This window comes from Equus asinus, chromosome 1, assembly GCF_041296235.1.
Source record: "Equus asinus isolate D_3611 breed Donkey chromosome 1, EquAss-T2T_v2, whole genome shotgun sequence".
In the NCBI taxonomy this organism is placed as follows: Eukaryota; Metazoa; Chordata; class Mammalia; order Perissodactyla; family Equidae; genus Equus; species Equus asinus.
The window spans coordinates 131527398-131553241 of record NC_091790.1 but is presented as its reverse complement, the minus strand read 5'-3'; the positions used below and the strand labels follow the sequence as shown (position 1 = coordinate 131553241).

Here is a 25844-nt window from a genome sequence, read left to right as displayed (position 1 = left end):
CAAGGTTGAGATAAGCAAGTTCTCCTGCTGTCATTTTCCATGTGGCACATGCTTCTTCTACTGAGGCAGTAGTCCCAGCTGTATATGGAGTATCCTATTAAATTGCCTTCTCAATGCTACCTAAAATAACAGAATAACAGTACTTCTTACAATTAATGACATCCTAAATTTGAGGAATATGATAATATTTTTAAAAGATATTATTAGCAACAAAAAACTATAATGATGTATGGGATATAACCTGGGTGAGGGAATAAAGGACATAATGGGAGTCAAGTCCAATATTCAGAACTTAGATAAATCTGATCCTTTTCGTGCTCTGAAAGTTTAAAGGAATTGAGATTATCTTTTTAGATAATCTCAATGACTTAATTAATTAGGTAAAGAAATATTTTTTTTTTTCCCCAGAGAAGATGGTGATCAATTTTTTATTATAAGAATAAGCAAATGGGGGGCTGGCCTGGTGGTGCAGTGGTTAAGTTCACACTTTCCGCTTTGGCAGCCTGAGTTTGCCAGTTTGGATCCTGGGTGCGAACCAATGCACTGCTTATCAAGCCATGCTGTGGTAGGCATCCCACATATAAAGTAGAGGAAGATGGGCATTGATGTTAGCTCAGGACCAGTCTTCCTCAGCAAAAAGAGGAGGATTGGCAGCAGATGTTAGCTCAGGGCTAATCTTCCTCAAAAAATTAAAAAGTTAAAAATAAAATAAGAAAATGAGTTTACATGGCTGTAGTCAAAGATTGATTTTATGTGTGGAATCATTTCTTCAGAAGATACTGGTTACTGGAATATATCTTTGAAAGGATGTGCTCCCCCCGAGAACTGGAAATTAGATTTGCCTGGAGATCGAGAGTAGACCTAAGACTACAACCTGATGACCTAAGATTCTTTCTAGCTTGGCTGTTTCTTGAAAGTTCATTCATTCAACGAATTTAGCCAGCATCTACCACATGCCAAGCACCACGCTAGGCTCTGGGTTTTCAATAGTGAATTGGAAATAGAGGATATCTGCTCTCCTGTGAGCCTCAGTCAAAATAGTAAGGTGGAAAAAAGGGAAGGAAGGAAGGGAGGAAAGGAGGAAGGCAGACAAGAAAGAAATCATCACAGAAATGAATTAAGTTACAGATTTTTTAAATGTGCTATGAAAGAATTAAAGTGCGCTGATGAGGGTGAGGAGGGCAAATTTTCTTGAAATATGTTGTTCAGGGAAGCATCTTTGAGGTTTCATCTAGGCTGAGATTTGAGGGGTAAGAAAAAGTCTGCTGTGGTGGGGGCAGGGATAGAAGAGTCTTCCAAATTTCCTGAGTGACAAAGACTTTGCTATGTTCTACGACCCATCCTAAGGCTGTGTGACTGGAGCTCAGTTAAGTGAGGGGAGACGGGTGCAGAAAGGCTGTTGAAGGTGGGTGGAGGCCAGAACGTGAGGATTTGCAGGCCGTGGTGAGGAGTTAAGATTTTATTCCAAGGGCACAGGGAAGCAGTTGAGGGTCCTAAACAAGGGAATGACTATCCACATTGTGTTTTAAGATAATTTCTCTGTTTGTAATTGTCTGGTGAATGGATGAGAGCAGTCAAAGATTGGAAGCAGGGAGGACATTGGAAAGCCTGTTGTAATGGTGCAGGTGGCAGGGCTTATGGTGGCCTGATCTAGACCTCAGGCAGGAGAGGGGTGACAAGTACATAGATATGGGATGTTTTGGAAGTAGAATTGATAATACTGTCTTAGACTAAATATAATCCTTCAATTTTCTTTTTAGTTCTTCCCTTCTCTGCTTCCACATTGTAACTAAGGTCTTAGTCTTTCTCTTCAAATTAGCAGGTGCAGGAGGAAGCTGGCTGTGTTGGGATGGAAATTTTACCAGAAGTTAAAATAAATTTAATTCGATAGTATGGAATAGCTTTATTCGCCTGATTTAAGAAAATTTTTTCTCTCTTGTGTTTTGCAGATGTTTACCTATTAGTATTGATTTCTGTTTGCTTAACTAAAATTATTCCTTGCACTTGTAAGTGGCTGTTTACATCACTGATAAATATTTTCATAATATTTAAGAATAATCATCTTTTCTAAATATCAATGTCTTGTTTTGCAACTTTAGGCCACTTTAGGAACTCCTGCTTTAATTACCGTTTTCATACTAGTGCTTTTAATGAATGGATGATTTTAGTATCTGGTTTTGTATTGTGACATTTTTATTGAAATGCTAATCCAAAAGCTTGTGTAAAAGGAGTCTTATTTATGTTTCCTCCCTCCTTACTCCCTTCTTGTCTTCATTTATCTTTTCTGGTATCTAAGTGATTTTCTTCCTTACTGTTGCTTTTTCCTGTGCAAATGTTTCTTCTGGCTGCATGGGACAACAACATTTCAGTGAAATGATTTCTACATTAGTCTCGGTAAGCAAGAACTGAAATAAAGGAGATAATGGTGTGAGTCAAAAGCATGAAAGTTCTTTAAATGTAATCGTGTATAATTTATGTCTAGTAGTAACTTTCATCTCAGATCAACCCATAAAGTAGGAGATATATATATATCAACCATTGGAACAGATTTCTCAAAAGTAATGTTTTTGTTCAAAGATTATGACTAGCAAGTTGGGGGACATTTTTGTGGGGAAAAACTCTAATATGTTACTATTTTATCACAATAAAGCTCTGTTTAAATGTGGCCTTTAGGGGACATAGTGGTCATGTCAATTGCATTTGGCTTGCTTTTGTAACTGGTAAAGTAGCTGGTTAAAAAAGCCAGTGTTCTAAGTTCTGCAGGGAGTTGTGCTTAAGAGGATAAAGACACATTTAGGGCTCGATTATCGTCTGTCCTATTTCTCTCATAATTTTACCTTGATTCTATATTTGCAAAGATCCTTCTTTTTCTTTGAATCTGGGCCCCATTAGCTTATCTCCACATATCTCTTCCTAAGCAGAAGAGTCTTCAATGTTCCTTTCAAATGAAGGTAATGTTAGGGACACCATCTCCTTTAACTTTAACATTAGAAATTAACTGCTATCCCAGGGTTTAAAAAGTACTTGAGTTATCATTTAGGAGTCAGTTTGAATTCCTTAGAGCTGAAGAGAGAAAATCTGTCTTTGGTCTCCGGCATTGTTTTTAGGTTTTGCTTCCTTCCTTGCTTTTGTCCTCTTTTGTATATTTTTGTATTTACTAGAAGAAGTATTAATGGGTGTTCTCCAAGTTTGGCTAATATAATGCCGACCTTTGTGTTGTGAAGAGGTTACGTGGTTATAGATGTGCTGAGATCTTGATTTGCCCAGCCCATGAGGCAGCCAGAAGGCCTTGCGTGGCCCAAGTTCCTTCCTCCAGCAGTGAGCAGCCATGACATGACCAATGTTAGGAAGCATGGATGAAGGGAAAGGGATGTAGGCAATGTATAGAAAGGCTAAGCAAGGGGACATGAGTATGTAATGATGGAATCATACACATTTGTAAGCCAAATACTTTGTGCAAGTCAGTGATTTTAAAAATAAACTTTTTTGGAACTAAGATAAACTATACAGTTTATTTAAATGTAAAAAGTATAACATAGCAGTTCAAAGCTCTCAAAATGTTCTCACACGTGTATCCTCACAGTTGGTCCTTCCGGCAGTCCCGGAGGGACGCAGGATGGAGAGCAAACTATCTCCAAAGTTTCCTTAATGTTCAGAGATTTAATGCACTTACTCATGTTGAGCACTTTGTAGCATTATACTTCATTTTATTAATAAGTTTAAAAGGCATGCAGATTTTAAAGGGAAAACACAAGTGTTTTCACAGCATCTAATTTTGTCTTGTCTATGAAGCAATGCAAGTTCTGGAAGTTTGCTAAATATGACTTCACGTATTTCACTATTGCTAAGGCCATTGAAGGAGCTTTTAGAAGACTCCCTTCCAAATTTCTTATTCTCTTGTAAGCCTCAGTTTCCTCTTCTGCAAGAAGGGATTAAAATAGTACTAACATCATAGGGTCAATATATGGACAAAAGGAGAAAATACATGTAAAATACCTACCACAGGGCTGGGCACTTTCTAAGTACTCAATAACCATCAGGGTATATGGACTTATTTCATAAGATTTATGAGTATATGTGATAATTTTTATTTCTCCCAGGTACAACAAAAATTTAGAAGAAGCTAAAAGAATTGGGATAAAGAAAGCTATTACAGCCAACATTTCTATGGGTGCTGCTTTCCTGTTGATCTATGCCTCATATGCTCTGGCATTCTGGTATGGGACCTCCTTGGTCCTCTCAGGAGAATATTCTATTGGACAAGTACTCACTGTAAGTGTTGCTATATTAAGAACTGAATCATTATTTAAAATTCTAGTGAAATTGAGTGGTGTTGGCTTGACTGTAGGAGAATATATTTTGAAGAACTATTGAACAATACAAAGAGACATGCACTACTAGGTTAAAAAGCGGAAAGGAAATTAGATGGCTTCGACATCTAGTTTTCTCCTTTTTGCAGATCCCTTGCACAGTTTATCCTGTAGCCTAAATAATATTGACATCACCAATCTCTATTGCATCAACTTTGATTTGTTGAGATTATTTCCTTGTTCCAGACTCTATGCTAAGCACTTTACTTGTATTTTCTGATTTACTATTCACAACAACAAATGGCAAAATACCAGTTTAACTTCTTTTCAAATTCTTTTGAGTGACAGCTAATCCACCTCATAAATTTATGGAAGTATAAATTGTTACTTTCCTAAAAGAATATTCCATTTAGAGGTTCTGTGCCTTTCAGACCTCTATCTCAGCACATAAGGCTCGCCATTTGATGCTATCTTCTTTTATTTAAAGACAATGAAATAATTCACAAACGCAGCTCAATTCCTGTCTTGATCTAATAAAGTGCATGCTGTTGGAAGAGTCACTCACTTCCTTTTTCATAGGCCAAGCACAAGCATATTGAGTTAACCACAGACTATATTTTGTTGAGTCCCTTAAAACAGTTCCCTTTCTCAGGAACTAGATTTGTAATGTGTATATAATAATTGCATCTCTTGAGTTTTCCATTTGTTGCCTCATCCAAAATGTATGAGGCTGTTTAGTTAAGAATGACTTTTACCAAAAAGCTCTTATTAGGATAGTGATGCTGTGGGTGCCCTAGGTTGTGATAAGAGGTGTATTCTGCTTAATTATAATGTGGATGAGCAGTTTCAAATCCAGTATTCACTGGACCCAGACCTGCCTCACAAACTGCAAGCATCCAGAATAGTGAGTAAGAGCTCAAGATTTGATATCAAGCCGGCTTGGTTCAGATTCCAGCTGTGCCACTTAGTCACTGTATGATTTGGGGTGGACACCTAGATTTCTCAGGCCTCCATTACTTCTTCTGCCAAATGGAAATGACAGGGATAACGTGCTGTAACTGTTAGTGTTGTTGTAAGGACTAATTGAGAAAATGAACGTAGAATCACTGAGCAGAATTCCTTCTATGAAAATTATTGGGTAACCTAATTCTTGTGTGATTTAGAAAGAAATGAATAGTGGCGTTAGTTCTGTTTAATCCTGAAGAGGAAAAAAGTCAAGTCTTTACTAATAAGACACTGATTTGGGCAAAATGAAAAAACAAAACCTGTTTATCAGACTCCAAAGAGAACATAGTCTGGTAGAGGAAAAAAAGACTTAACCTAATAAAGAATAACGCCTTAGGAGTGTGTGCTTTATAGTTTGCAAAATAGTTTCATATATACTGTTTCATTGGTTACAACAATTCTAAGGTTGCAGGTTAGGGAAAACAGAATCTTGCCTGGTTTTGCAAATGAAGAAATGGAAACTCAGAGACCCTAGGAGAATTGCCTGAAGACATATAACCAATTAGTGCCTAATCAGATTCGGACCTGGCTCTTCTGCTTCTCCTAGTGTTTGTTGCTGCTGCTGATCTAAACCAAAATTCTTAGCAGTAAATAAATATAAACCTGTTCTATTATAATATTGTGGTCCTATAGAACTTATATCATTGTTTCACTGAGCAAGTAAGACTAATTCTGCATTGTAAATCGAAAAGTATTTAAACTTTTAAAATGTTTTTGACACTCAGTGTTCATCAGTTGCCTTGCCATTTTAATATTTAATTAGCTGTGTTAGAAGAAAGAACCATGAAAAAAAAATTGTAGTAAACATTATCTAAGTAACATGATGGTTTTCCTTCACATTCCTCAGGTCTTCTTTTCTGTATTAATTGGGGCTTTTAGTGTTGGACAGGCGTCTCCAAGCATTGAAGCATTTGCAAACGCAAGAGGAGCAGCTTATGAAATCTTCAAGATAATTGATAACGTAAGTCTGGCAAGCCATTTAACCATATTTCTAAAAGTTTTTCTACTTAAAAGTCGGTTTCTTTATCACTTAATCCAACTCTCCACAATCCAACTCTCCACAAATGTCACTAAAAATAACCTAGTAATCTTCTGAAATTTCATTCTGTTTAGAAGCCAAGCATTGACAGCTATTCGAAGAATGGGCACAAACCAGATAATATAAAAGGAAATTTGGAATTCAGAAATGTTCACTTCAGTTATCCATCTCGAAATGAAGTCAAGGTACAATGATAAATGATTAATCAATGATTCAACAATGTATTGCATGAGGAGTTTCTGATACTTTCCTTTAGAGATTGTAAAAAAAAATGTGTATTTAAATCTAGTTTTGAAATGAACTGTCAGTTCATAGTGCCAGTATCTGTGTGTTGCCTATAAGTTTATTTGTCATTCATCCTGGTAGATCTTGAAGGGCCTCAACCTGAAGGTTCGAAGTGGGCAGACAGTGGCCCTCGTTGGGAACAGCGGCTGTGGGAAAAGCACGACGGTCCAGCTGATGCAGAGGCTCTATGACCCCACGGAGGGCGTGGTGAGATGGCTCTTGCTGAACTAGACGCTGCAGCCCTCAGCACTTACCACTGCAGGTCACACATTACAAATCTGCAATGTATGAAACTCACACTTACTTTTTATTTCAGGTCAGTATTGATGGACAGGACATTAGGACCATAAACGTAAGGTATCTGCGGGAAATTACTGGTGTGGTGAGTCAGGAACCTGTGTTGTTTGCCACCACAATAGCTGAAAACATTCGCTATGGCCGTGAAAATGTCACCATGGATGAGATTGTGAAAGCCGTCAAGGAAGCTAACGCCTATGACTTTATCATGAAACTGCCTAATGTAAGTCCTTCCCGATCTTCTGTGCTAGAGGTTCACAGAAGAGAATGCTGGCCTAATGCATAAGAGTTAGGCAACTATTATCAACTGGAGGAAAATCCTAAGATGAGAAATCAAGATTACGTCAGATCTTAAAAGTTCCAGCAGCATCAACTAGTAGTAGGCATATTTTTAAAAATTGGGGTTGGTTTTTAGTAAGTTTTAAGGAACTGGACGTTATTGCCTGTGAGGCATGGGTTGTTTATCGGGATTACTTCCCATCTTAAAATGTGAGCCACCTTCTTCTTTTGCTAAATCCTCCTGTGTCTTCTGTGTTGTAGAAATTTGACACCCTGGTTGGAGAGAGAGGGGCCCAGCTGAGTGGGGGACAGAAACAGAGAATTGCCATCGCACGAGCCCTGGTTCGTAACCCCAAGATCCTCCTGCTGGACGAGGCCACGTCAGCCTTGGACACTGAAAGTGAAGCAGTAGTTCAGGTGGCCCTGGATAAGGTCTGTGAGCCTCACTTCAAACCTACCTGATTTATAGGCATAAGAACATCCCACTGTTAATTCTTCTCAATGTTATTTAAAAAAAAAAAGAAAATTTCTGATTGCTTCTAAAGTGATCCCTTCAGCAATCAAAATAAAATCGTCAGGCCTCTTTGGATCTGTTTGTTTAATTTCTATTCATTTCTGTTTGTTTTTTTTTTTAAAGTAGAGATGAATAAGCTTTCATTGAAAGGTACTTGCAAATATTTAAAATTGCACAATGAGAAATATAGACTGAGATGAAAATTGGTCTTCATTGTGATCTTGAAAACTTAGCCTTAGAGATAACCCTGTTATTTAGGTTTATAAGTTTTACTGTTGTCAACAAAAAGAAAATGTAATCTGAAGGTTCACGTTTAATTTCCAATATGTTAAATGCCTGCTCAATACCCCAGGGGAAATGAAGAACCTCTTATCCCCAGGTGGAGGGCTAGAGCTAATGATGTTGGAAGCTTACCTGGTCAAGGACATCGTCCTTGACTATCACCAGAGCTTGACCTTCCTGCAATTCTTGAGTCCATATGACTCATTCACCAAACTGGATGAGTGCTCACGCTGTGCCAGGCACTGTGCTTGGTCTCTGACATATGATGGTAACCAGGCCAGCTCTGTGAGGATAAGGAATGTGGAGAACTTTTAACCTGAAAGTGCTCTGAGTTGATGTGTCACCGCAGAAGTCAAAGGTGAACTCATATTTGTTCCAACTCTCCTCCTCACTGATAAAAATACAACACTGTGTGTTCCTTTAGACATCCTGGCAGGGTGCTTAATAGATTGCTGAGGGTGGAAAAGTCAGGTTACTAAAATGTTCTGTCTGACCCACAATAGAGGCAAACAGACTTGTGGCTGCTTTTCTTCCCCTTGCTTTGCTTATCTGTACTTTCATATCCGTGTTTTCTCATTATTCTTCAATGGAACTATGTATTAAATTACAAATAAAAACCATTTTAAAAGTTTGCATTTGAAAAGAATTTGTCTTTAGAATGTAAATTTGGCAGGGAAGTCCACATGCCCTCCTTTGCTTCAAAACATCTGAAGCATTGATCCATTGTCTTTTCTACTTCCTAGTGGCTACCACCTAATTTTTCTCCCATGTATTTTTTTATCTTCTCAGAGTTTTCCATTTCTCTTTTACATATTGATCCTGATGCCTTCTTTTGTTAGTTTGAGAATTTTATTCCTAGTTCCTGGAAAGAAAGAGTAACAAAAATCATAAGCATTGGGAAAGTTACGAAGGTTAAAGAAATCTCAGACAAGTTCTGATTATCTGGCTCTGTCCCCTATTAAAATAGAAATGAGATTGGGCATTTAAAAACATTTACATAGCTCTTCAAATTTTCCACAATGCTTCCACCTAAGGATAAGCGTCATTTATTAAGCATTTACTGTGTATATGTCACAATGCTTCATGAGCATTATTTTATTTAGTCATCACAGTTACTCTAAGACATGAGAACCATTATTATCCTCATTTTGTATATGACTAAACAGAGTCTCACATAGGTGGAAAGATTTGGATAAAATTCTGGAATTCGTAAATGGGAGAACTGAGATTTGAGTTCAGATCAATGTGTTGCTGATGTCCGGACTTTGCTTCCTCACATTTATTGTCCACCTTAACCATCCACTGGCCCTGGGAGATAGCACAGTATGATGCCCACGACTGATCGCTAGCTGGTATGCACCAATACGGCACACTGGCCTGTGTCTGCTCTGATTGGCCAATGCCTGGGCTATAGGGTTTTTTTTTACTTTTATAAGCCCCTAATTATTACTATAAACCTAGGCTGATAGAGGTTAAGTGAAATACTTAGAGGCTTACATAATGTTAATATGTGACTATCATATATGTGTTTATATTTATTGTAATAAAACATCATTTTAACCCATTATCAATTGACTCTGCATTTATTGAGGCAAGAGACTACCTTATATAGCTTAAATAGTTTTACAATGTCGAAGGCACTGGTGTTCAGTAAATAGATAACTTGAATGAATGAACTTTTGCATATAATTGTTCATATATTCAGAAACCAAATTTTTCTGTCTTTAGGCCAGAAAAGGCCGGACCACCATTGTGATAGCTCATCGCTTGTCTACAGTTCGTAATGCTGATGTCATCGCTGGTTTGGATGATGGAGTCATTGTGGAGGAAGGAAATCACGATGAACTCATGAAAGAGAAAGGCATTTACTTCAAACTCGTCACAATGCAGGTATAGTCTAACTCTAGCATTTTCCTAAGTATCTCAGGAATAAGGTGATTTTGCTGCATTTGGTGAAATAAATAAACATTACCTAACTTGATTATCTTGAGGAGTAGGGAAAAGTACTTAGGGGATTCTGGATCAGACCAGTGTTTTATATGTATTTTTCTCTCTTGAAAGAAGGGAAAATAAAGAAGGATAATTAGAGAAAGTTAAGGAAAAGCTTAAAAAGGTTTAAAGCTGAGCTATCCACTCAATGTAGTAACCACTAGCCACATGTGGCTATTGAGCACTTGAACGGTAGTTAATCTGAATTGAAGTGTCAGTAGAAAGTGCACAGCAGATTCCGAAGACTTAGTACAAAAAAAAGAATGCAAAGTATCTCAATAAGTGTTTACATCAACTACTTGTTGAAATGCTAATATCTTGGATACATTAGGTTAAATAAAATATATAGTTAAAACTGATTTTACCTCTCTCTTTCACATTTTTTAATGTGGCTACTGAGAAAATTTAAAATAACAAATGTGTCTCACAGTATGGCTTGCACCGTGTATCTGTTGACAGCACTGGTCCAAAGCAAATGTGATTGAGCCAAAAACACCCACAAAAAGAAGATGAAGAGATAAGATACAAGGAATGGCTGCATCAGCATATTCAATGGATGTTATTTCAGCATATTCAGTGGGAATCCTTCTTATTTAATGCTTTTAATTTCAAATATATCACAAAAAAAGAAACAGCCATTTAACTTTGTCCTTTCCTGTAATTACTTCAATTACCAATTTCCTTGACATCTGATGTTTAGAGATTAATTTTCATTGGTTAACTGAGCCTAACCAGTTTATGCATATTTCTTGTTTATTTCAGACACGAGGAAATGAAATTGAATTAGAAAGTGCAATTGGTGAATCTCAAAGTGAAATTGATGCCTTGGAAATGTCTCCAAAAGATTCAGGATCAAGTCTAATAAGAAGAAGATCAACTCGCAAGAGTATCCGTGAACCTCAAGGCCAGGAGAGAAAGCTTAGTACAAAAGAGGCTCTGGTATGGAAGAGGGTACAGAGTTATGGCTTCAACCCTCCTGCTGTGGCTCCCCTCCTTTGGTGGGCTAGGGCTAGGGTAGGAGTGGGAACAAGGAAGGGTTATCCAGAATCCTGCGGTCCTATCCCCCAGAGTGGTCTACAAACCAAAATCTCAACACTGTAGACTTGGTTTAGCATTTATGAGTGAGATTTATAGGACAAGAATTTTAGAAGTAGAATTTTTAATATAAAGAGATAGACTATAATGGTTCTTCAAATATAAACATTTCTATTCTCTTTATCTTGTCTCATAAATATTCTTGTCATATTGGAAATGTTGGGCAAGAGTTAAATGTTTGTGAAAACATCATTTATTTCTTTAAAAAATAAAGGAATAATATAATAATCTGTCAGCACTTTTTAAAAACTAAATTGCCATCAGTTGGTAAGGAAATAGAAATAGGATATGTTCATTTAAAAAATTTTATGGATATGGAAGAAGTGTCATGATTAAATCAAGTAAGTATCAATTCTTTTTTCTAACTAGCCTGTTGTAATATTTTGTGTTTTCCAGGATGAAAATGTACCTCCAGTTTCCTTTTGGAGGATTCTGAAGCTGAATATAACCGAATGGCCTTATTTTGTAGTGGGCATATTTTGTGCCATCATAAATGGAGGCCTGCAACCAGCATTTTCAATAATATTTTCAAGGATTATAGGGGTGAGTGTTTATGTCCATTTTTGGGTTTACCTGTGAGTCCTGACTGAAGAATGAACTGTTTGTTTGTAACTGTATACATAAGCCACAAAAAACATGTGCCTTCATATGAAACTAAGCAGCTTGAAGATTAAGAACAGAAGTCTGGTTTGTGATAGGAAAGCTAATTTTTCGAACCTTCCTTTGTTCTGGCAGTTGGTTTCGATCCTAGGGCCCTGGGAACCAGATCCCTGAAATAGTCGATGAAGCTGACTAGTTGATGGCCCCTCCCTCCCCTGCTGTCTCTGGGCTCTGAGTGAACCTCATGAGCTGTTGCATCACCAGTGTGCAGAGAGGTCCTCACATGTGTGTCAGACAGCTTGGGAGAGAGCTGTTTTCTGATACACGCACTTGGCAGGACAAGAGCAGGCCTAGCATGCTGCCTCTGTAAGATGTCCGTCCCACTTGTTAAGATGAAAACAAGTGGAATAGCTTCCAAAGGATTGAGGTTGACATATGTTTGTTCTATGTGCTGTCTACGGGTTAGGAATATGGCTCTGTTGCTAGACTGACTGTGGCCCGTGTGAAGGGAGATGCTTGTTTACTTTCCCTGTGGAGTGGTTCTTCTCTGTCTTTCTCAAGGCCTTCTACCCATCTCTGGAAAGGTCTCCATGTGTGGTGCTAGGTCAGGTGGCAGGAGTTGCCCCGCTGGCTCTCTATCTGGCCATCCTACAAAGAAGGCTGGCTCAAGGAACCTTCTTTCTTTCTCAAAGGTCTGGGCTGAGTAAATGACCACCTCTCTGGTTCACCAAAACCACCCCAGCAGATTTTCTCCAGACTCCTTGGGACAGTTTGAAATGTCCAAATTGTAAGCAATGTATTGCAGTACTGTGTAGTTTCCCACCAAATGAGGAAGAGAGTGTGCGTTCCCATTTCTGTTTTACACGAGAAGTGTGGCACATGTGGCACTCATTACTCCAAGAGGGAGTTTGAGCAGAAAAGGTGTTGGATCAGTTTAGCATGACAGACCCATTTCATTCTTGGCCTCTAAGGAAGGCAGAGTGCATACACTTCCAGGTTTGACGTAAGGGAGGCAGCTGCAGCCTCCATTGTACTAAGGCTCTCTTGACCCTGAGCCTTGTGCTAGATGGGAAATGGGCCAGACCCAGAATGGTTTCTTTGGTGGTTGAACTGAAAACCTTTATTTTCTTAACAGGTTTTTACCAGAGATGAGGATCCTGAAACAAAACGACAGAATAGTAACATGTTTTCACTATTGTTTCTAGTCCTTGGAATCATTTCTTTTATTACATTTTTCCTTCAGGTAAATGTCTACATTTTCACTTTATTCATTTTTGAGAAATGGGTCTTTTATTCAACTGTGGAATTTATAAACATCTATGTAATCTTCTTTTTAGTACAATTGCTCCTTTATTAGCAGCTGGGTTTCTTTGATGTATGTATAACAAAGACGTTTTGCTCCCTCTGGCTCCCTTGCTTACCTCTGCCTCCCCTCTCACCTCCCCCAACTGGAATAGTAATGAAACCAGAGGGAACAGAGCAAAGGAGTTCAGTGCTCTACAAGCAGAGTATGGTAAGGCAGCATGGGTTTTGGTGTGAGACCTGGGGTTGAGAACAAGTTGAACCAGTTGCTAATTTTGTGTCCTTGGGCAAATAAGGAGTTTAAATTGTCTGAGCCTCAGTTTGCTCATCTGTAAAATAGGGATAATGGCACCTGCCTCTTGATGATTAAAAGAGGTCATTTGAATAAGTTCCCAGGCCTGTGTGGGGCAGCAGCAAACACGCAATTGCTTATTGAATGAATGAATGATTAGCCACATGTATGCTTTTAAGATAAAGTTCTCAATAGGTCACTTTATTTAACATGTGGTAACCATGTACTGATTTTTTTTTATAAACAGAACATTTTTCTTGACATTGTAGGAGGTAGAAATGGAAAAAGACTGAGCTCTCTCATTACTAAGTACTTAAAGTCTCAGTGGGGAATTTGACCTTGCTGTCATAGATGTAACACTCTACATACAAGTTATAACTATGTGCTCTTTGCATGTGTTTCTTCCCTCCCTCTCAATAACCTCCAACACGCTCCTGGGGAGCACAGAGGAGAGGCGGGTGCCCTCCTTCACTCCTCTGATTCTGCAGGAGCCTTGAGCCTGTTATTAGGCCCTCTGCTCTTCTGACGCACCACCCAGCCATTTCCACTCTCCTTTCCTCATGCCATTGTGTGCCTCTTCCCAGAGCTCCAGAAAAAAGGGGAGCATTGCTCCTCAACTTTGGCTTTTTTAAACTTGGAGACTAAGAACATGATCTCTTTGTTCTCTGCACCCTTTATGGCTGGGGTGACTGTATATTCCCCTTTTCCTAGGTGACACCCCAGGTCCTGGTGAAATTGTTAATAGCACTCCTTTGCACTCTCAAAAGTGCCCTGGTTTGGATGATACGTAATATTGCCACACTGTTTAGAGTGCCCCCTGCTTTGGGAACAACTCTAGCTTCCTGAGTGACAGACCCTGCCTGGTTCACTGGGAGAAATGAGCAGGGATGAGAGTGGAGGACAAAGAAGCACATATCCTAATAAATCCCCCATCGGCCTGCCAGCTAGCTGGGGAGTGGCAGTATGAATTTCAAAACTGGGCTCTCCTGGCTGTGCCCCCAGTGCGGCTGTGCCCCAGAGTGCACAGTCACCGAAACACAGGCAGCCCTTGAAATCAGCTCCTGACTTTGTCTAGTGTCCTGCTTTAGCAATGACATCAAGTCCCCCTCCTTTTGTGTAATCCCTGGCTGAGTCTCTGACAAGTCTTCTTCCTTATGGCATGTTCTTGCTCTTCCCAGGGCTACACATTTGGCAAAGCTGGAGAGATCCTCACCAAGCGGCTCCGATACCTGGTTTTCAGATCCATGCTGAGACAGGTATGTCTGTTGAGGATTGTGCCCCGGGCTGTGCAGAACTCCACACATGGGCCCTGTGGTCTCAGAAAGTGGGAGCGCTGACAGGTTACTCGGAGTGAATTCCTGGACTGATCTTCCCTCAGTCTCATCTCAGAGATGCAGCTGAACTGCACCCCAGGTCAGGTTCAGAGGCCCTGCTGTCTGTGGGCTGTGGGTGGGCATAAGGAACGAATCACTGGAAACAGACAGAGTCTCCAGAGCAGGCTCACCTCTGGCCTTTGTCTCAGCTGTAGGCAGAAGCCATCTTTAGTACCCCTCATCCCCGTCCTCTCTTCCTTTCCTTCTTTCCCCTGGGAAACCCAGGACACTTGTGTTTCTTCCCACCAAGAGATGGCCTTTGTACCCTTTCTTTCCACAAATAAAAATTCATCCCCAGGACCCAGTTTCTCTGCTGGGGCTAGACTGATTTCCTCACTCAGGCTGCATTGTTACTAGCTGATAAGGACTTATGGAATGCCTCTCATTTTACACCTTCAAAACCCTAACAACAGGCAGATGTGAATGTTGCCCTGGGGAAAGGAGAAGGAAGGATTCTGGGAATGTAACCCAAAGCAGCCCAGGTCAAAGGGGAAAGTTGCTTTAACAATAATAAGAATTTTGTATGTGACTTTGTGTCTTTCCATTTTAAAATCACTAATCACTTGGCAGTGAATAAAATGATGCTCCAGAAGGATTCCCTGGACGTGGCAGGGGTGACTGAACCCTTGCTGAGAAGCATGTTTGCTGTATTAGGATTTCTAGATGACATTCACATTTTCCAAGCTGTCTTCAGTTCCTCAATCCTTTCCCGCTCCTACCACCACCACTTAGAAAAAAGACATATTTATGGAACTTGCTAGCTGGTGAGTGACAGACCCAGGATTGAATCTAGTGAGTGAGAGAGCACTGTTTGGTAGAGGGCTGTGTCCTGGGACCCTCAGTCAAATCGTATTAATGCAGATTCCACTTAGGCTTGGGGCTGACCTTGGTCTTGGGCCAAATGCCCCTTTACCCCATCAACCTCCACGCCAACTCCTAGATCCGGTATTCTTTGGAAGCTGACCTGATGGTTTGTGTAATGCCTTCTCCGTTAATTATTAACTCCGGCCATCACGTTAAGTGCCTTCTGCTTACAAAGCATAGTGCTAAGTATTGTAAGGCATTCAGACCTGAATGGTCCCTGTCTTTAAGGAAGTTATATTCCAGTGGAGGAGGCACTTAAGTGCTTAACAATTTTAAAAAGCAAATTGATACATAGTATAATAAAGTATAATGCTTTGTTTTTTCTTAAATATTTTGAGGGAAAAATGATAGATATTGCTTTAATGCAAATCACCAGTTCAGATAAATTCTTAGGAACATAGTTCTTTTTGTAGCAGACATAAATTCATACTTCAAACTCACAATCTTTTTAGTATTTGTTTTAAAAATGTAAGTGGCTTTCCAATGAAAATCCTATTTTATGTTGAATGTTAAATTTCAATGTAGATTTCTTTGGTTGAGTTTTTTAACCCAATTTATTTGTTTCGCCCTGGACTGCAGTTATTTAACAGCTTATTCAACTTCTCTATTTAGATGTCTGACAAGCATATATACTTAACATTTCCACAATTGAACTTGTGACTGTCCCCTCCCCACAGGCCTTATTCCTTTCCTAGTCTTCTCCAAGATCAGTAAATGGCAGCTCCATTCTACCGGCTGTGTAGGCTAAAAACCCTGGAATCATCCTTGATTCCTCTCTTTCTGTTTAATATTACTATAATCTCCTAACTGATTTTGCTGCCTCCATCCTTATCCCAATCCAGTAGGTTCACTCCCAGGAACCACAGCCACTCTTCTAAAATATAAGTGAAAACATCCCTCTGCCCAAAACCTGCTGAAATTTACCCATATCCCTCAGGGTAAAATCTGGAATCCTTACAGTTGCTTTTAAGGTCATAAATGATGTGGCCCCCGTTGCCTCTCAGAGCTCATCTCCTATAGTTTCACCTCTTTTTCAATACACAGTCTAATGTATACACATTGGCTTACTGCATAAGGATACATATGAGAGTGGAGGAGTGGGAGAGCTAAGTGAGAATGGAAACCTTTTCAGAGGAAGAGGCAGCTTTTACAAACTCACACAAGGGTGCTTTTAAGGTTAGTGGCAGCCCTTGAGGTTTTCTTGCCAGTGCATGAACAAAGCAAGTATGCCTTTGCCTCAGGGCCTTTGCATGTGCTGTTTCTTCCTTCTCTCAGATATTCTCATCCCTTTCTTCATTCAGTTTTCCGCTGACATGTCACCTTAGAGAGGCTTTCTCTGTCCCCTCCCCAATCTATAACATAGTGTGTTTCTTTGCTTTTTTCTTCTTATCCTGTTCTATTTTTCTTCATAGCATGTATTACCACCTGGCATGGTATATATTTATTTACTTGTGGCTTCTGTCTTTAGAATCTAGGCTTTATGAGAGCAGCAATTTTGTCATTTTTGTTCACTGTTGTATAGATCCAACACTTAGAAATCACATTTAGACAACACTGAAAACAGTTTTTGACAAGTGAAATTATTTATGTGTTTGTCTGTTAAGTCCCTTCTTTCTCTGTTGAGTGTCACATCCTGAGGGCTAAATGCAGGAGAAACAAGTGATAAACAGAACTGACCCTGTCACTGCCCTCGGCACCATGAGTTTCATAAATAGGGCTTTAAGATCATAAAATCCTTTTCTCTGCCACAGGATGTGAGCTGGTTCGACAATCCTAAAAACACCACTGGAGCATTGACTACCAGGCTTGCCAACGATGCTGGTCAAGTTAAAGGGGTATGTGCCTCCTTTGTGCTGGTGTTTGTCTCAATTGGCCATTTTGAATCTCAGCATGAAACTAATTTTCTCATTACGGGTGCTAGTCCTCGTCATCATTAAAATATTAAATACTTAACCATTTATCCTGTGCCTTACAGCAAAAATGTTAACTACTTAAGCATCATATACTTTATAGTGTATAGATAATTTACAGGTTTTCTTTTGTTATTTGTTATTCATGCTATTAACAAAATACACATGGAAGGATAACTATTTAGAAAAGGAAGTATTTATCAGCATGTCATGTAGGATTGATGCGGGCTCCGTGAGTCAAGGAGTCAAAAGATTTCTTGGACTCTCAAGGTCTGGCAGTAGTGCTCTTTTATTCAGAGAATAGCATGGAGTAGCATGGGGACAGGACCCATGGGCAGTAAGAGCTGCCATGTGTTAAGGGTTAGAGCTAAGTTTATACGGCATAGGTATGTGAGTTATTTCTTTACAAGACAAAGGGACGATCGTGAAAAAAAAATCGTTAAAATGGTAGCAGTGTAGGTGGGGTCTGGTTATTGGGTAGTCCTATAACTTTAGATAAGAATCAGATCAGATCACGTCAGGACATCCTATGCTTCCCGGAGGATGATATAGATCGGTGTGTAGGGCAGGATGCCTTGGACTTCTCTCCCTGGGGCAGCCTTGATCCTCATCAGGATCAGACTGTTTTAATGTTCAGTTAATCAACTGAACATTGTAATTGCTACTGGGAAAAGAATGTGTAGCTGCTGTAAGCAAGTTTAGGGGCACTACAGTTCAGAAGACAGGGAGAAGAATCTAAAAGAAGGTTGAAAGAAATGAAAAAGCACATGAAAAAATTAAAGCAAAGGTAGAGGAAACAGCTTTATCAGACTGAAGCTTAAAGTTTGCTACTACGTGAATCTCTAATTGACGTAACTAGAAACTGTTGAACCAGGAGTTTTTGATTCGTGGATGAAGTGACTATTTCTTCTTCTACGACTACAGCTGTTTATAAGGTAGTACTGTAATAACATTCCTTCTGTCTAATATATGGGGCTTCTGTAAGAATAAATTAGGTTATGAATGTGGAAGCATACACAGAGTTGTACAGTTGCAATATAAATCTTAGGAATTGTTATTTTAATATAGAATTCTTTGCTTAAACTAAACAAATCAACAAAAATTAAGGTTTAGATCAAGTTGTTTAGAACCTAACCAAACAGAATGTGCACTTACTGAAATGACTTTGAACTTGCTAAATCAGACAACAAGCCTGCTCTGTGGAGTCTACGTGGTATGCCAGATCGTCCTAAGTCCTAAGTCCTGGAGAAGAAAAAGGAACTTGCTGCTTGCCAGGGAAGGAAGGCCTCAATGCTATGGTGATGTATGCAAGAGGCCTGAGGAAGGAAAGGTGCCAGCCCTGTAGATGTTTAGAGAGCAGTGTCCAAAAGAGAAGAACCAGCAAGTGCAAAGGCCCTGAGGCTGCAGCATTTCCACCACTGTTCCCGAAACAGAAGGAGGGTAGTGTGGCTGGAGTAAAGTGAGTGAAAGGAAGAGTCATAAGAGTTGAGGTCAGCATTACACCTGGAATTAGATGGGAAATTGTCTCAAGTGTTGTAGAGTTTTGAACACAGGAGTGACATGTTCTGAAATTTTTAAAGGCTGCTGTGTGCATAGGCTGAAGGGGGCAAGGGTGGAGGCAGGGAGTCTATTACAATAATCTAGGGAAGGGATGATAGTGTTTTAGACTAGAGTGGTCATAGTGAAGGTGACAAAAAGCAATCATATTCAGAAGGTACAGCCAAAAGAACTTGTTGGTTGTTGGATGTGGGAGATGAGAGAAAGGAGAATTAGGAATGACTCCAAAGTATTTGGCCTGCACAGCTGAAAAAATGGAGTTGCTTTTTAAGTAACCTGGGAAGCCTGTTGAAAGAGCAGATTTGGGGGAGAATCGAGAGTTCTATTTAGAACACAGCAAGTGTGAGATGCCCACATTAGATGTCCAAATGGAGACGTCGAGAAGGCAGGTGGCTTTGCGAGTCTGGAGGTTAGCAGAGAACTCTGGTCTGGAAATAATGCATTTGGAGATTTTTCAGTACATTGGTGGCTTTTAAATCCATCAGACTGAAGATAGCCAAAGAAGCATGGACAAATGGTTAAAGGATTTTCTGATTAAATGGGGCAGAGAAATGGGCAGTAGGTGGAAGATATAAAGTATTAGTTTCTATTTTATCTTTTACTTAAATTGACATGAGACTCAATCAGCAAGCTTGGGGTAAATTCATTTTGCTAGCTTCCTGGAGGAGGCTTTTTTTGTGAATAGTGATCACTGTGAACAAATTATCTTCAAGTTTTCTAAATCCTGTATTCCTTAGCTAAAGCGAGCTGCCGTAACTTTAGCATACCTTTCACAGAGACCTTGTCATATGTACTCATGTGCTTTCACAGACACACACATCCCATATCCCATTTGATGTTGGGGACAGGACCCTAGAGGAAAGACTAACTCAGTCCCTTGCAGCTGAACCCTGAGCAGATGTAGTCCGGGCATTCTGTGCTGGCAGTCCTTCCCTCCCTTACATTTCTCTGGAGTTATGGCCTGCGTTAGCCGCAGTGCTTTCCTATATTTGTAAAATTGGTGGTCAATCCTTTCCCTATACTGTGTTATCTTTGAGGCCGTTGGCCATGTCCAGGAACTCCTAATTTCCTCTTGCTGTCAGCCGTCTGCTTTTCACTGGTTTCCTCAAAGGCACCTCAAACTCGCTCTTTCATGGCCCACTAGCACGGACACCTGCACACCTTGTGTGAGCCACTCTGAGTCAGAACCATCCTCCAGAACTTAAAACAGAGGCTAAAAAAGACAGACTAGGGAAGAGGAAGCAAGCAGATTGGTGAGTGCTCTCGGAACTAGGAAAGCACAGTATAGTTGTTACCACAAATTGGCTGAGAGAGGACAGATGTATCCGCTGTACATCACCAGCTGACCTGTTCATGATGGGGATATAGGTGTATGTGTATAAATATGTACACACATATACATATGCCACATATATGTATATACCACATATATATGTGCATATGTGTCTATTCCACAATAGGAAGTGGTGTAATTAATTTCTTTTCTTTTTTTTTGCCGAGGAAGATTCACTCTGAGCTAACATCTACTGCCAATCTTTCTCTATTTTGTATGTGAGCTGCTGTCATAGCATGGCCACTGATAGACAAGTGGTGTAGGTCCACACCTGGGAACCAAACCTGGGCCTCCTGAGTGGAGGGTGCCGAACTTAACCACTAGGCCACAGGGCTGGCCCTATAATTAATTTTTTAAATATACAAATATCTGAGGGAAGCTGTGCTGTCACAAATCATTGTCACCCAAGGCAGGCCTGACTCAAGTTTGTGTGTGTATAGTTAATGAGAATGTTTATCTAGGTTAAATTTTTTTCATATTTAACTACACTATCAATGAAACATTTTCTCAGATGTATTTTTGAGTCAGTAGCTTAATCTTGCAAAACATAAATCAGAAGAAAATATATCTCAATATTTTGCCTATGAAACTGTGGGGTTTTTTGTATTAGGACTAGAATTCTGCAGAGAAAAAAGCAAATGAGAGCCATATAGAAATCCAAAGAAACTGTATTTTTTAAATTTCTTTTCTGGGAGATGGTGGTTGAGGGACAGATGAAGTTAAGTGTTCCTAATTTCAAAAAGAGGTTCAGGAACTATGCTTTTTTTCAATAAGCACAAATATTTCAGAATTAGATTTCAAGTGATATGGTGGTGTTTTGAGGAGGAAATAAATATCAGGAGAGGGAGAAGCAGGGAAAGGTGGAGAGAAAAATGAGTCGGAGAGGAAGTGACGTACTAATACGTGGAGTACGGTGGGATGGAGAGATTGTGAGGAGAGCCTTCATGGGCTTTGAGTGTTAAATCGTTTTTGTCTGACCTTGCTTCACACTTGCGCTGTGGTTTGAGTGTCACCTCCCCTCAGCCCTACTGTTTGCAATAAAAACTCTCTGGCTACTACCACTCCGTGCCCTCTCATTCGTGGTGATCCTCAGAGCTCTAGATTCCCACTCCGTATGACGAGTAACCTTGGGACCGTGAGCGTTAGTCTTGAGAATATGAAACGGTAACCAGTGCGATGTCACCTGAAGTGCTAAATCAAGTTATGCCAAGGAGCCTAATCTTCCCCCAGCCTAAGGTTCTAGATCTTTTAATTCACCTTTCAGGTATGTCAAAGGAGAATTTGTCATCTTTGATCCATTTTGCTTCTTTCTGTGGCCTTGACTGCCTTCCAAGGCTGAACATTTATATGTCCGTGGTACTCACGTGCTGTGAACTTGGGGGATGTTCTGAGTGGTTCTCTCTGTCAGTTGCTGTGGAGAACGAGTTCTCAGTAGGACGTGCAGATACTGAGAATGGGCATCTACATTGTCTCTGTGCTGCAGACTCTCTCCAGGTTGTAACCTTTGACTTTCCAATAGAAAAATGTGCAATTACAGAGAGCTGGCTTTGAAGGCTGCTCCACTCTTTGCCTTACACCAAATTCGGCAGAGCATCCCTCTCATATAAGCTCAGTGACTGCATCAGATAAAAAATACAAGTTCTGTTAGGTACTCTATGTCTTTCAGCCCAGGTGCAATTCCCTGGTATGGAATTTAATGTATAGAGGCTACTGGTAGTTGTAGCAGCTTTTCCGTTTAATTACTGGTCTAGTGTTTATATTACATAGGTGGTGAAGGATTTCAGAGGGTCGATATTGGGGTACCAGGGGTTGTAAAGGATTCTGTAGTAAAATTTAGAGCTGAGAGAAGCTTTAGTTATTAATCAATATGCCTGCTCATTTTTGGGGTTGGAAGAAATTTGTTCAAAGTCACAGAGGTTGGCAGTGACCATTCTAGACTGTACTCCATCATAATCTTTACCTGAGACCAGCCCTACTCAGGCAGAGAACATTTGGGGAGTAGAGAAAACATGGGTTCTTTGTAGAGAAAGCAAATCTGGGGGCCAGAGCAGGAAGTTGGAATGGCTTAAGGTCATGAGGTGTATCCACGGTAGAGGAGAGAAGTAGAGAGTAGTGGGCTGAATTGACTTTTCAGTTTGACTTCTGGCTGTAGAGTTGGACAGCCCTGTATGCTCTGAAACTCATGCTTCAGGCTCCCTCTGGTCTTCAAACTGAAAGTTCCGATGCCTGCGTAACATCCTAAATTAAATTCCACGTCTTTAAGCTCTATGTACTTTTTCCAGATCACACAATAAGCATCTCAAATAGGCCAAGATATATTTGAATATCCTTATAGACAAATATTTGCCTTAAATTATGAGTAGTTATGCATCTAACATTGGAAATTTTCATCATTCCCAGTTTAATATAATTGTCAGACTCTTTTATCTTGCTAATTAGCAGAGCTTGCTTTAGTGATCATTGTTTCATTGATTAATGAAAATTTTCTTGGGGCCAGCCCCATGGCCGAGTGGTTAAGTTCACATGCTCTGCTGCGGTGGCCCAGGGTTTTGCTGGTTTGGATCCTGGGCGCGGACATGGCACCGCTCATCAGGCCACATTGAGGTGGCGTCCCACATACCACAACTAGAAGGGCCTGCAACTAAAATATACAACTGTGTACTGTTTGGGGAAACCGTTTGGGGAGATAAAGCAGAAAAAAACAATGTTTTTCTTGGTATTGAAAAATCAGAACACAGCTGAACTCTGAATTATTGATCTTCTACTTTCAGTATTTATTCTGAAGTCATGGAAATCTTCATTTTAGAAACCAAATAAACTTACAAGTAAACCTTTACTTTTCATTTCATAACTGAGAAGATAATAGATTTTCATAAAGCTGAACTATCATAATCCTTAAGAAAATCAAGCATCGATTTTAACGATAACATGAAAGTGTCCCTCTAACTTGTTCTGTTTGTTTATTTTGCAGGCTATAGGTTCCAGGCTTGCTGTAATTACCCAGAATATAGCAAATCTTGGGACAGGCATTATAATATCTTTCATCTATGGCTGGCAATTGACACTTTTACTCTTAGCAATTGTACCCATCATTGCAATAGCAGGAGTTGTTGAAATGAAAATGTTGTCTGGACAAGCACTGAAAGATAAGAAAAAACTAGAAGGTGCTGGGAAGGTGAGTCAAACTAAAATATAATTGCTGACCTGAGTAGAATAAAATACCCAAATCAGTGTTGTTCTGTTACTACTACTTCCTCTGCTCAGAGAACATTTTTATATCCGTTTCTCAAAGCAATCTTATTTGACGCTTGTTCAGCAGATTGGAAACTGAAGAAAAGTAGCAAAACAAATTCTTAGGTGCGCAGACTGACAACGAATTTTATCAGGCTTTTCTGGTTTCAGGCCATTCATTGTCTTCACGCTCTTCTGCCCTCCCTTCCTGCATCCCTCCCTCCCCACCCCCTCTCTCACTCTCTCCCTCCCTCTCTCAAGCAAGCTGCAATCCATTCCTTACTGAGGAAAGTAGGCCCATTTAATTACCCATGATGGGGGAGATTAAAAGATGGAAAAGTCCTAACGGTATTTATTCTATCTGGCTTAAATTATTACCATTCTTTCCTGTTTCTTCTTCCCTTGATCTTATTACTGTTTATCCTTACTTTTTTTTTTCTTTTCAGCTGCATATTGTCTATTTGTTTGTTTGGGTTTTTTCCTTCTTCTTCTCCCCAAAGCCCCCAGTACATACTCGTACATTCTAGTTGTAGATCCCTCTGGTTGTGCTATGTGGGACGCTGCCTCAGCATGGCCTGATGAGTGGTGCCAGGTCTGCGCCCAGGATCCGAACTGGCAAAAACCTGGGTCACTGAAGTAGAGCGTGCGAACTTAACCACTCAGCCACGGGGCTGGCCCCTGTTTGTTTTTTTTTTAAACAAATGCTTACATGGCATTTTATGGCATTGACTGTGTTTCCTTGGCAAATGCTTTGCTCCTCATAGTGATTCTATGAGGTAGGTTCTATTATTGGTTCCTTTTTCAGATGAGGCTGAGGCACAGGCAGGTAATGCTCCCAAAGCCTGAGAGCTGCTAAGTCTCAGAGCCAGGATTCCAAGCCAGACACGTGCTACAAAGTTGTGCCTCTGTCTGGTAAGAAACAGAGGTCTGCTGATGGCAGAACATAATCTGTTATCACGTGCTCTGTATCATTGCAGAAATGAGCGATCAGAGCAGGGCTGACCCCCTAATCTGGGCCTAACGTCTAGGATAGAGATACATCTGTCAGTGGACCTTCCAAGGTTCCCAAGAGTCAGAGCAGGGGCCCAGGCAGAGCGAGTGACCCTGGCTCTCAGGAGGCCCAGGTGTCTGAGGTACTCTTTCTCTGGGCCAGGCACCTCATCAATAAGGATGATGAAGAGGGTCGTGGAGGAAGTTGGTCGTCACCACTAACACTTTGTCCTCCACCTCCCTGCTATCTCAGACTTTTTTATCCTGTCACCTTGGGATTCCTTCAGGAAATTCCCTTGGACCAGCTCTAGTGCTTCCCAAACTGCTGTCTGTAGGGGAAAGAGCTTACGTGAGGCTTCCCTTCAGGCCGTCAGAGGCCCAGTCCTGAGGTTCAGCAGGTTGGTGCTGACCCACAGGCACCTGGCTGTGGTCGGGCCCATGTAACATTGGCCCCTGCCAGGGAATGCGTCCTGTGACCAATCGCTGCATTTAATACTGTGCTTTGTTGTTTTCTCCTTCTATGGTGTTGACTTCATTTGAAGAAAAGATGGAAAAGTCCAGGACAAAATGTATAAAAAGAAAGTTCATTACTATTTAATAGTGTCATCATTTATCAGGGTATTCGAAATGTCCCAGAAAGGAGTCATAGGTCGTTCATAGGAAAAAGATGATCAATCTGGAGCTAATTCGTTGCAAACCACAGGTTAGCCCCTTTGAAGTGGTGCGTCGGTTTTAAGACTCTTGCGGTTCTGTCAGAGGTGGCAAGGGAGGGGTGCAGACGGAAAAGGATATGTGTGAATACGGCAGGTTTTCTGAGTAAGGTCAGGGCTGAGATCAATGCTCTGATTCAGTGGGGGTTCATGAGAGGGACAAAAGCACGCAGGGAAAGTGGTGGTGCTGCACCCACCACCAGTCCAGGTAATACTGAAAATCAACTCTCATTTCATTATTACTCTCAGGTTACCATTTATTGGGTATACCAGGCATCATCCTAAGACCTCTACATATATTATCTCACTTGATACTCTCAATAACCCTTTTGAATGATCTCTGTTAGAGAGTAAAATCCAGGTTTAGAAAAGTCAAGTAACTTGCAGAAACTCACACAGCAACAGTCTAACTGATCTCCCTGTGTCTACCCCTTCCATTCTAGTCTACCCGCTTTCTACATTCCTTTCACAGAAGCCACACTGATCTCTTACAAACACAAATAAGATCATGCCCTAGTTAAAACCCTCCAGTAGCTTCTGATCACACTTGGAATAAAATCAACCCTTTACTCTGGTTTATAAAACTC

General features: G+C 40.3%; 1 protein-coding gene across 4 annotated transcripts in view; it reads left to right on the top strand.

The window, feature by feature from the left end:
- ABCB1 (ATP binding cassette subfamily B member 1) overlaps positions 1–25844 on the top strand; it is a 196120-nt gene that overhangs the window by 150601 nt on the left and 19675 nt on the right. For all 4 annotated transcript variants that reach the window (XM_070507709.1, XM_014862406.3, XM_070507707.1 and 1 more), the window contains 13 exons: positions 4101–4272; positions 6163–6276; positions 6429–6539; positions 6721–6846; positions 6956–7159; positions 7477–7647; positions 9740–9901; positions 10763–10939; positions 11492–11638; positions 12831–12938; positions 14468–14545; positions 17278–17361; positions 23298–23501. In XM_070507709.1, the coding sequence (XP_070363810.1) occupies positions 4101–4272; positions 6163–6276; positions 6429–6539; positions 6721–6846; positions 6956–7159; positions 7477–7647; positions 9740–9901; positions 10763–10939; positions 11492–11638; positions 12831–12938; positions 14468–14545; positions 17278–17361; positions 23298–23501 (1858 nt within the window). The remainder of the gene's footprint in view (positions 1–4100; positions 4273–6162; positions 6277–6428; positions 6540–6720; positions 6847–6955; positions 7160–7476; positions 7648–9739; positions 9902–10762; positions 10940–11491; positions 11639–12830; positions 12939–14467; positions 14546–17277; positions 17362–23297; positions 23502–25844) is intronic.